The 12,048-nt window shown below is 42.5% G+C and overlaps 2 protein-coding genes across 2 annotated transcripts in view; one reads left to right on the forward strand and one right to left on the reverse strand.

Moving 5' to 3' along the window:
• The window catches only part of LOC122528818 (glutamate receptor ionotropic, kainate 2), a 296,492-nt gene extending 289,511 nt beyond the window's left edge, over positions 1-6,981 (reverse strand). The window contains exon 1 of the mRNA XM_043654347.1: positions 6,771-6,981. The gene's annotated coding sequence lies outside the window, so the exon portion shown is untranslated. The remainder of the gene's footprint in view (positions 1-6,770) is intronic.
• Positions 1-12,048, forward strand: part of LOC122528826 — a 35,725-nt gene that overhangs the window by 23,087 nt on the left and 590 nt on the right. Inside the window, exons 2-6 of the mRNA XM_043654361.1 lie at positions 9,350-9,605; positions 10,080-10,321; positions 10,862-11,013; positions 11,074-11,371; positions 11,456-11,768. Of these exons, the coding sequence (XP_043510296.1) occupies positions 9,350-9,605; positions 10,080-10,321; positions 10,862-11,013; positions 11,074-11,371; positions 11,456-11,768 (1,261 nt within the window). The remainder of the gene's footprint in view (positions 1-9,349; positions 9,606-10,079; positions 10,322-10,861; positions 11,014-11,073; positions 11,372-11,455; positions 11,769-12,048) is intronic.

Consider the following 12,048-nt stretch of genomic DNA (forward strand, 5'->3'; position numbering starts at 1 on the left):
TGAATGATTGTATGAAATCCAAACGATCGGTTGTTAACTACTGGCATCGAAGTTTTGTCAATTTTCAATAATCGGTTGCTAATTGCATCGATATCAATGCGCCTAGCTACTCGATTAATTATCACTGATTGGGCATACAAATTATATTGGACAGGATTTAATAATCACGTGCGTACACCTGTCATCAACTAGTCATTCGAGGATTATAGCCGTAATCGTGATCAGTTGAAGAGCGAGAGAAACTCCCTCTCTCTCTCTCTCTCTTTTTTGCATCTATCAAACTTGCAGAGATTTAAATTTCAATTGCAATACAAAATTTTTAATGAAATGTAAACGAAACGTTTCATCACGGATCGTTAAGTTTTCTCGCTGCCCCTGTTCATTTCGACGTCTGACATACGATTTTTGATTGAATCGTTTCGATTCGCGAGCACGCGTTCACGCGATTTCGACGTACGTGCATACAGGGAAGCGATTCGTTTTCACAATATTTTTCTGCAACTGTTGATGGATCGCGTCGCGATAAATATTTAACAAGGAAACGTTGCATCGTCGGTGAGTATATGTACGTATGTGCATGTGTATGATAACGAACGTGGTGCATTCGGCGGATTAGTTTATGAAAAATTTGGACGGCGGCGACGGTGGCGAAGGCATCGATGACAGTGAATGACAAATTGAAATTGCAGTCTGGAAAAGCGCGTGTTCGAGATACGGACGTTTATCCTCTGCCGCCAGCTTGCTTACGTATTCCATATCCATCCACTACTTCGCATACGCTCGCCTTTTAACGTATCCCGACCGCGTTCCCGCCACAACAATTTTTCCACGGGAAAATCGCTAAGCGCGGCGACGCTTTCAACGAAATATTAAAACGCATTACGATTCCCGACGTCGATTCGCTTCGCGGCGGCGGCGGCGGCGGCTCATTCGTTTATTGCCTGTGCTTTTCGATTATTCCAGGAACAAGCAGCTTGATGATCAACGTAACTTTCAACGATTCGAATAAAAAAAAAAAACACACACACACACACACACACACGTGAGAGGGGGAGAGGGGAAAGAGGCGTGAAACGATTCGTCGCGCAGAAAAATCACGTCCCACAAAGCTATTTTACAATCAAGCGACACGAGAAACGATTACCTGGAGCCCTCTGCCTTTTTTGTACAATCACGCGTATGCTTTGCTAAAAAAAAAAAGAGAGAGAGAGAGAGAGAGAGAGAGACCGTTCTTCGATCCGATGGTGGAAACAATTGGAAACGACCGATGAAAATAAATTCAGAGGCGAAAAGGGACGGAGGGAAAAGAAAAATAAAAATCCGAGAGAGAGAGAGAGAGAGAGAGAGGAAAATAGAGATCAGTCCGAATGCGACTAATTGCTCGATCGTTTCGCCTCCGCTCAATTAAAAAGGATTCCGAAATTTATTTCGCGTGCCTGCACCGAGCTGCACTTTGAACCGAGGAAAAAAATGGCGCAGTGACTTTGGTCTTAATTAGCAGACGCGCGCCCCGTGCGCCAGTCAGACGCAAGGTTTACGAGTCCCCGTCCGTTTCGGACGATCAAACAGCCCCCGTTCGTTTGCCACTGATTATTTCCGAGGCGGCGTACGAACCGCACTTAGCAACGATTTTAGAGGCGAGCGGCCGGTGTCGATTACCCACCCGTTTACATCACTGTCGCTCACACTTGACCCAAACGCCGTTCCATCGACGGTCTCCATCGCCGATTTCCACTAATTTCACCCCGTGGAAATGTGACTTGGGCCGGCTGCCGCGCAACTGTAAACGCAGTTCTGCAATAAAAGTGTGCACTTTAGTGAGTTCTAGTCACACAATTTCGACGAACCCAGGTCCCCTCTTCGTTTTTGTCGAATTCACAGTCGCTCCCTCTCTGTGAATTCGTCGATTAGTTCGTGTTATCTATAATCTCGAGGAAGATCTTTGGCCAGCTAACTGTAAGAAAGATGACTGATTGTGATAGATGGTTGAAAACAAAATTGGCGTGCGTACATCGTCACGGCAATAAGAACATTTTTCACTCTACGTCGGAATTTGTTTTCCAGAGCGTTGCCTTTCCCTTGCGGTGGCGTTTGGTTTATAAACTCGGTTTTGCCCAGCGAATGGTGAAGCGTTTGCCTTTCGCGAACGTTGGAACGCGCACGATGACTTTCTTCGCTTTGTCGCGAAACTAGTTACGCGATGCATGGCCCGCCCATCCCTCCCGCCGAAACTTGAAGCGGCATTTAGCAGACAGCAGACAAACGCGGCACACGCAACCGTTCTGTTGCCAGAGTTTCTCGAAATAGGCAAAGCCACCGGGCGAGAATAGTTTCGCATTTTTTCCCGCTGTTCCACGTTACGTGCCGCGCAATTCCTGCGGTCCCATAAATCTCCCGTTTCACGTCGACTATACACAGCGCTCGGTGTAATCGTCCATTTCGTCCTAGAATTCTCCTCGAACCAGCAGACGGTTCTCTTCTATACGTTCTGTCCGCGCTGAAAGTGTGCGGCGTCGAGTTTTACGTATCGAGCTTTACGCGCTTCTTCCTTTCGGTTTCATTCGACTCCCCGCCGAATGTTTCTCTTTTTTTCTTATCTCGGCGCCAAGGAACCAGTGATAAAGCTGTTTACGCGTCCTGTTGTATCTCATTTTTCCCCGCTTTCACCCACTACGTACACTTCTGTAGACTGTTTTGCTCATTCCTTCGAATCCTCCTGAGCAGAGATTTTGAAGATCTTTTCGCTTTCTTTCTTTGTGAACCAGTGGAAAGGCTCAGATTCAAGACTCGATCGTTTTAAAGATCTTTTTGATGAAATTTGAATGACAATCGAATTATCTGAAAGTGTCGCTTGCTTTGTCGAAAGTTTAATTTGCTTGCCTGGCCGGGAAGATCCGGCGGAACGCTAGGGCTACATTAATTCGACCCACAATTACGGTAATGGGCGAGTTCGTGCGTTGCAATTATCGTAACGTCACGAAGGCAGTTAATTAAGAGAAATTCAATTAAGCTCTTTCGGCATGCGATGGCACACGGCAGCTAAAGTCGGTTCGCACGCACCTCGATCGATGAGGCTCGTTTTGTTTCCCTTACGCGACAACCTAACCTCCGCTCTCGTTCCCTCCGGCTAATTAAAAACTAGGAAAGTTGTATTATTCGAGAGCCGAGTTTGTTGTTCTTTCGGAGAAGAAAATACGTCCCGCGATTCTGGAGATCCTCCAGAGCTCGACTCGTAATTGAAACTGTCCACCTTCCACGAGCCACGCTGCAAGAAACGAGAAAGCGAAAGGGCGAATCGTGCGATTCGCCGATGGTCGCACAGGCAATCGAGAGACGAAATAACGTCGATCGGCCGTTAAGTTTCTTCGGACTTTCCGTTAGAATTCAATCCCAAAACGTTTGGAACTGTTTTCTAAAACGCAACGTTTCGCTGCCTCGAAATTACTCGAAAGTCCGTTTTTTCTAGCAACGTACAGAGTGGCTCGTGCTTGTTCTAATAACAGGAAAATAAATGTCCATTCGCGTCACGTCTCTCCAACTATCCGCGCGAATATCAGCAACGGGGTATTTTTACGACTGTGCGAAAGAAAATATTGAATTGCACCGTTGCGATTGTACAATTATTCAGCCTGTCGTTTTCCTTTTATTTTTCTAATTGCAACGATAGGAGAGACACGATTATCGTTCTGTATATCCGTTACGGGAGATCGGTATGACATCACGAAGGTGAGGGAGAAACAAGCGCGGCGTTCCCTCCGGTGGAAAAACAAGCCTCCAAATTGAGCCGTGACAAGCAACTGTGGAACGATGCTGTTTCGCTGCAAAAAGAAGAAAAAAAAAAAAAACAAACAAAGAAACAACAATTTCCAGATATCGACGGCGATGGAAATCGTCAGAAAAGGGGATCGCGAAGAGAGCCGCAAATGGCAACTCGTTAATATCGCGGCCGACGTGAAATAAACAGCTGACCGACGTGGTGGATTCGTGTCTCGTTTGTTCAGCAGTCACGCCATTCAAGGGGGTGGCACGAGGTACGAGTAAACGCCTCGCTGAAATACAAATTCCCTCGACCGCGGTAATTTACAGGGTGTGGAGCGCGTGTCTCCGTTCCGACGCCCCGTACCCTGTCGACGCCACGCGCGTTTTTCCTCGCGAGATGGCGACGAAAAGGGGGCAATTTTCACTGCAACCTCGCGAAATTACTGCTATCGTCGGTGCCAGGCAGCCATGAACTCTCGCAGCCCCCCTCTCCGAATTCGAACGAAACCGAATGAAACTATCGTGCACAATGGTGTGTGAAATTCATTAAAGCGCGGCATCCAGGGCTGCGTTTGATTCCCGCGCCTCTGTGCCATCGAAATTGTTGCGGTCCTCTTCGCGTGGACGGCGGCGAGATTGAAAGTTGAACATCGCTCGATTCGATCGATACGCACTTCACAGTTTCCCCACGCAGACCCCTCTAAAACTCTAAACCTCTGAACGGCGACTCGTCATTGTCGAAGTTATCGCCCGGCGACATTTCATCGTTGAAGTTCTCGTCCTCCTCCTGTCTCTCTTTTCAGCCAGTCACTTTACTATTCCCAACGATTTGATCGGCGAGTAACTCTCGTTCGAATAACGCGCGCGCGGGAATTCGTAATTGAATATCATCGTCGTCGTCGTCATCATCATCATCATCATCATCATCATCATCATCATCATCATCATCGTCGTCGTCGTCCGTTTATCCGTGATACCGGCTGATTAATCCGATCGGTTGGTTAATGCACCAGCTGCGATGATAAGCCGCATTGAACTCCGCCGTAAATTATGTATTGAAATTGCGAGTCGGCTTTAAAACGTCGTTCGAACAGGAGACGACAGGTGCGGGTAATCGACCGATATTCTTCGAGTATCGGGGCTAAACTTCAGAGTCGGAAGCTGATGTTCGACAAATTGAAAATAGATCCTCGACGCTTCAAAGTAATTTCTTGCAGTCGGTCGCCGTATTATCGGCACGCGGCATTCGAATAATAACAGGCTCGTGCAGGCGAGATATCCTCTTATCGAATAAACTGCGAGATATTTCGCGTTAAAAATATTCGCGCGTTAACTCGGACGATGCGTGAACCTCTCCGTCGAATAACTCGATAAAGGTTGTGCCATCGTGTTACCTTTTCCAATCGACGTATTCGTTGATTTTGTAACGCGAAACATTCTGCTGATTACGCGTATCGCCGGCGACGTCGAGAGAATAAGTCCCGGGAATAATAACCCGGGCAAAAATTTTCGTCGATCAACCGTCGGATTGGCACTTGTTGATTGGAAAATTGGATCGTGACAGAGACGTCACGAGCGAACGAGCGCGTTGATCGACTATTCCGAATGTTGGTTCTTGCAAAAAATTTTCAAACTGCACAACGACCGCGCCATGTTCTACTGAATTTTTCTTCAATTAGCGGCAGGAGGTAAAAAGGGAAGAGTTTCTCTCGGTTAAGGGAAAGTTCAGCCGTAAAGAATAGCTGCGAGTGTGTATGTTCCCTGCGAGACAGCCTCGTGTATTCCCTCCGATCTAGAAAATCCCTGCGAGAGTCGCCGGAGTAGCTTCGAAAGTAGTTGGCGGAGCGTGAGCGAACGGATTTCGAAAACGAGCTTGCACGCGGAAACGAATGTACGAGGAGAATCGACGGTTGAGAAATTCCGCGCTTGTTGAAACAACAGTTGTTCCAGCTCCAATTTACGTTTAATAATTGCGTCCAATTAATATTCATTGAAATGCAAAACGATCGTGTAAATTCAGCGTGCACGGTGATTGGTCGGTGTGCGTGTATCGGGACAAAAAAAAAAAAAAAAAAAACACGGGGAAAAAAGCGAGAAAGTTTTTTTATTCCACGTCTGTCCGAAGCCGCGCGTTTCATCGGCCGAGCTAGAGTCGTTCGTCGAGAATAAAATCCGCTTCCACGCTTCCGTTTGCTTTTCGCAAAGGCACAAAGTCTGATTTATTCAGTGTCGCGTGTCAGAGGAAACGACATTGTAGAAAAATCGTATGAAACCGAGTCGATGTCTCCTTTTCTTCCCGGGGGGGACAATTAAAAGCTGGTTAAATATATCGTGCGTCACGTAGATTGTTCGAACAACGTCAAATCAGTGTATCAACGTTCGATTAATAGCACCGTGCCATCCATCACGTTCCCCGCGTTCGATTTACTCACAGTGGGATACAAATAGAGTTTGCCTCTGACAGCTTTCTTCTTCTGCACACGTCGAGCGTAGGAAGCTTTTAATGAAACACGTCGGAAGGTTGTATCAACGTTGATGACGTTTCGCCTGACTTCTCGAATATCGAATAACAAGCCACCAGGGCGGGAGAAAAGAAAAAGAAACACACGATCTATTTCGCATCACTCTCTCTCTCTCTCTCTCTCTCTCTCTCTCTCTCTCTCTCTCTCTCTCTCTCTTTGTTAGTATCTTTTGATTTCCAAGACACTGTTGGAAACCTCGGAACTCTCGGATACCGAGAGACACGGAAACTTGTGACGAGCAAACTCTCGAGTTTCGCGAAAATTAAGGCAACGCTATGTAGGACAGGAAGCTAATTCGCAACCGCGACGCACCGCGGGAAGGGGAGCCTTCGCTTTGTCGATACGTTCGCGAGTCTTTCGAATATTTTTGCGACGACTCTCGTGCGAAAACAACGAGACTAGGAACTTGGTTCCTCTTTTGCGAGAGCGAACGATCGCGATCACGTCACACGGACAGTCGAAGACCTGTTGAAAAATGAATTCCTGTACCTTTGTGAACCACGTTGACCAGGAACCACCGACGTGCGAGCGAGGACTCTGCGGCAGGTGACGCGGGCCACTGTTCCTCTTGCGTGGAGTACGAGCGAGCACGAGGTGGGAACAAGTTGGAAACGGGATGTCACCCTCGTCGCGAACGATAACAACTTCCCTTCGCGCGACTATCCACCAGCGCGAGACTGTCTTCGAGTCGCGTTGCTTCCACGCGAGCTATCCATCTGTTCGGCTGGATTTCGGGGTGGTTCGCTGAGACCGTGAACGAGAACGAGAACGAGAACGAGAACGAGAACGAGAACGAGAACGACGTACAGCGCGACAGAGAGAATATATACGTGGGATTACGGGTCAACGCGATCGCGTCGACGACGGACAGCGTGGATGCGCGACGGCCTCGTCGACGGTACTATGCCAAACGAGAGCGGAAGGCAAACTAGACCGAGCGGCGGAGTCTGCGGAGCTTTGGCAGCTGCGTGTTTGCTCTGATGCCGCTTTCGCCGGCAACGAGGACGGCCACGACGACGACGCCGACGCCGACGCCGACGCCGCTCGTAGCAACGATGGCGCGACGTAGAAACCGCCGGCCGAAGCGCCCTCATCTCGCCCGATTCTCCACCAATATTCCCTCCTCCTGCTCCTCCTCCTCCTCCTCCTCCTCCCAACCTGTTCTCTTCTACGTTCCTCTCGTGCTCTCATCCCTCTCTCGCTCGCTCGTTCTTTCCCACTTTCAGCCCTCTTCCCGTTCACCAGGGTGTCCTTCTCTCTCCAACCGCCACCTCGCCACCTTCTCGTCCCGCTCGTCCCGTGCGTGCCTCTTGCTCTCGCTCCCCCCACTACTCTATCGATCCTACAGGAAAAGCCCTGTGCCGCGTTCCATTTGCCTCAGCCGAGCGGAGGCTACGAATCGAGCGCTCTCGGTACGCGCGCTGCGCTGTTCCTGAAAGGTCGTTGAAAGGAGCCGATCTGTCGGCAACCGATCTGCCCTCCTCGTCCTCGTTCCCCGGTGGCCGGACCAACGTTTCCCGTGAATCGGCTGCTGAATTTTAATCCCCTTTGCAAGGTGACCGTCGTTCTTCTTTTGCAAGTTCCGTTCCCGCTCCGGTGAGGATCCGGCGACGAAAGAGAAGACTCGAAAGGACGATTCCAGACGATTCGGTACGGTACGATCGTGGTACTCCCGCGGGAGACGGGATCGCGCGAAGAACAACAGTTTCCACTGGCGAGGAAGCGCTCGGAGATTTCTTTAGGGCCGTTCCGCGAGGACGTGACAAACAACGGAGAAACACGGCAGTGAGGGGTCCCGGTCGTCCCTTGAAAACGTATCGAAACAAGACGACGAAGAGACAAAGTTTTCATACCCTTTAGACGATTGACGTCGGCAAAGACAGCATTGACCCTTTCGCTACGATAATTCGCATCGCTTAAGTACCACCGCTGAAAAGTGTGATCGAATCATTTTCTTTGAATTTCCTTCTGACATTGTCTAGAATTCTTTTTAAACAAACTTTGATTTTTCCAACAGAATCCTAACCTTAAATTTCTGAGAGGTTAACAATTGTAACCTATTAAGAAAGATTTTTTATTACAGTAATTTCTTATCGTGTAAATGTTCCACTGTCGAATCTTTCTTGAAATTCCTGCTGACATTTTGTCTAGAATTCTTTTTAAACAAACTTTGATTTTTTTCAAACAAAAACCTAACCTCAAAGTTCTGAGAGTTTAACAGTTATAACCTATGGCTATTAAGAAAGATTTTTTATTACAGTAATTTCTTTTTGTGTAAATATTCTACCGAAGGGTCTAGAATATTTTTTTCTTTTTAAGTAAACTTTGATTTTCAAACGAAAACCTAACCTTAAATTTCCAAGAAATTAACAGTTGTAACCTGTAACAGTAATTGTCTATTGAAAATGACTTTTTATTACAATAATTTCTTATCGTCTAAATATTCCACTATAGAAGCTTTTCTGAATTTTCTGATAACATTTCGACGAGGGCATAAAAAAATTTCTTTTTAAGCAAATTTTAATTTTTCGAACTTAGCTTTAAATTTCTAAAAGATCAACAGTTATAACCTATAGCTGGTCTTTTCCGATTTGCGATTAAGAAAGATTAATAAAAATTTTTATCGCAACAGTTTCTCAAATTTCTCAACTTCATACAAATACTCTACTGTCGAATAAAAAAAAAAAAAAAAAAATAAATTAAAAAAAAAAAAAAAAAAAAAAAAATAAAGATCTCGTCGAAAAATGTCTCGAAATAAATCAATGAAATTAGAATTGAATAAAGAGAACTTTAAACAAATCGATGAAATTAAAATTAACAGAATGGAATTTAAAAGAAATTAATACTGACGCGAAAATTAAGGCTGAAGACGTCGAAATCAATCAATATAAAATGATTAAAACGAATAGAAGAAAACTTAAACAAATTAAAATTTATTTCAACGAGAGAGACAACTTAAAATGAATTTAAAGAATTGAAATTAACAAGAAACGCTGAAGGGTAGATTTAAAAAATCTTAGATTTCCTTTCCTTTCATTTAAGTTTTTCTTGTGTTATTTATTTTATAGAACCAGGATACGTCGAGCTGGGACACGTCCATACACACGAATCCGTCTATGCAGAATTAACACTGACTAACGAGTCTCTACTAATTCAAGAATACGCATTTATAGATCTATCGTCATCTATGGAAATACAGCCAAATCATGGTTTTGGTGCCATTCTTCCTGGAGAAACTATCAAACTTCATCTAATTTACTCTCCATGTTTGACAGACATTCCCGGCAATGAAATTAGAGCAAATGGATTGAATGGTGAACGAAGGTTGCATAATGATTATTATTGTTACTCTATTGTTAGAATAAAAATAAATTAATTTATTAAGAACCAACGTAATTCATTATTTTAAATCAATCTATATTATTAATCCGCAAGTACTATCGTTGAATATCAAAATATAATAATTATACAAAATTTTATTAAAATTTAGAACATTCAATTTTCTTTTGCATTTTATGTTCTCTGTGGCAGAAACGAGCGACGTGAGAAAGCAATGAAATTAAAATTAGCAGAATCTAAAACAGTTCTACGACAACTCGATGATATCACTGGAAAGTTAAATTCTATTTATTAATATTGGAGCTGCGAATATTCATTAATAATTTTTCATCGTTTTATCTCCTATTTTATGAAATTTCAAAAAATTGAATTATTTATAATAATATGATAGATTACTATTTGGTTCTTAATTGGAATAATTTTATTATATTCAATGATCAACGAAAGATCTTTCAACAGCTTTCAAGTACAAGTGGTCACTTTGGCAGAGCTAGCTGGGGACAAGAGTCAAACAATATTGAACAAATTGAAGGATGAGATAAATACGCAGTCGATAATACCGAGGAGTCGCGGATTTCCATATCCAATCCCTGTGAATATCAAAAGACCTAAAGTATTACGTCGAACGATTGATAAGAACGAGGATGATCTTGAAATGCAGTTAAATAATGACACCGTGATAAATCGGGGGGATGAAAATGGTAAAAGATTATTCTAAAAATATTTGTACACCGTAGCTGCATTTATAGAAAATTTGAGAATGCAGAAATGCATATAATATGCGAAAATATTCTATAAAAAATATAACTATAATAGATTCTTGGATTTCTTTTTAAGTAATAATTTTTGAAATTATAGGTACAAATTATCATGTACAAATCTACACAATATTTATACAATAATTAAGCTTGATACTACTGGCTATTGATAATGCATTCATAGGAAATTTTAAAGTATGAGATTGCATAAAATGCATATATCTGATATATAAAAGACATATAAAATATTCAAATTGTATATTTATTACAATACAATTGCATTGTAACTATTACAATATTTAATATTTATTACAATACAATTGCATTGTAATTATTATAGTCTAATACAATTACAATTTGAATATAATATTATAATTTGTTATATAACACAATTCTTTGCCAAAGTTCCATTTTTTAAATCATATTTTTATAAATATGAATTTCCATAGAAACCCAAAATCTATTCATTTTTAATTCCAATAGACAAGCATGTTTCGATAGAAAATTCTGATCATGTGGATAGAAGAAAGGAGAAAAACTCCCTGGAAATCCATACGTACATTATAGACACTTTCTGCGAGCTGAGTGAGCAAATTATAGAATTTCATCCGACCGCTTGTGGTTCGTTTTCAATGGTAAAGCAAAGAATTATATTTTTCTAGATAAATAAATTCCTAAGAACGAACGAATTTCAGGCTTCAGTGCATCTGAGAGGATACAACATGGCTTCCTACCCACATTGCACCTGCGGAATGATAAAAAATCAACGTAAAGAATTTACAGCTCGTTATCAGTTTAAGAGCTCTTCCGATAGAATCAAGATTATGCCACAGTCTGGTGTTTTAAACAATAATGAACTTATCGAGGTCAATTTTATGTTTAAACCAAGATTACCGAAAAGTGTGATTTTCGAAGAGGGTCTTAGACTGAAAATGAACGATGAGGAGAAACGAGAAACGAAGAACGAGAAAGTCAATAAACCAACGAAGAATGGTATTTTCATCAACGCTGTAATCGAGTGTAACTTTCGTGTTGAAAATAAAATTGCAAAAATTAATTGTAACACTTTTCCAGAAGCAAAAAAGAAGAAAGGGAAGAAAGAAAAAGAAGAAGAGGGCAAGGTCTCCGATGTCGACAAATTAGCTGGCGAAATTAGTTTACTGGAAAGTTTCGAGCCTTGTATTTCCACGATTTTCGTGACATGCACGATCGATTTAGAAGAAACGAGGAATAAAAGGAAACACGAGGAGCTACTTTTCGTAAAGTTAATTTGTCCTATTACCAGACCTGAAATTTTGGTACTGAACGAGGTTCGAGAAATTGCTTTTGGACCGACGGCGATTGGTACATCTTCTAGAAAATTTCTCTTCGTTAAAAATATTTCCAATCAGTGAGTACCACGAATAATTAAAAACGTTTTTCAAAAATGATGGTTTTCCTTCCTTCTTTCAAACAAATGTTCAAACATTAAAAATGAAATTAAAATATTGAATGTTAGAAGAATATTAGAAAAAGTAGGTAACAGTACAGTATTTCTTATCCAGCGTTGCTTTAACCAGTTTCTAATACAAAATTTATAATATAATAATTAGCAAATATATAAATTATATTATGTATCAATTGTTAATTATATAATAATTAATTAGACAAGTCCATTGTTAATAAGTATA

Source organism: Frieseomelitta varia, unplaced genomic scaffold (assembly GCF_011392965.1).
Source record: "Frieseomelitta varia isolate USP_RPSP 00005682 unplaced genomic scaffold, Fvar_1.2 scaffold_263, whole genome shotgun sequence".
NCBI lineage: Eukaryota > Metazoa > Arthropoda > Insecta > Hymenoptera > Apidae > Frieseomelitta > Frieseomelitta varia.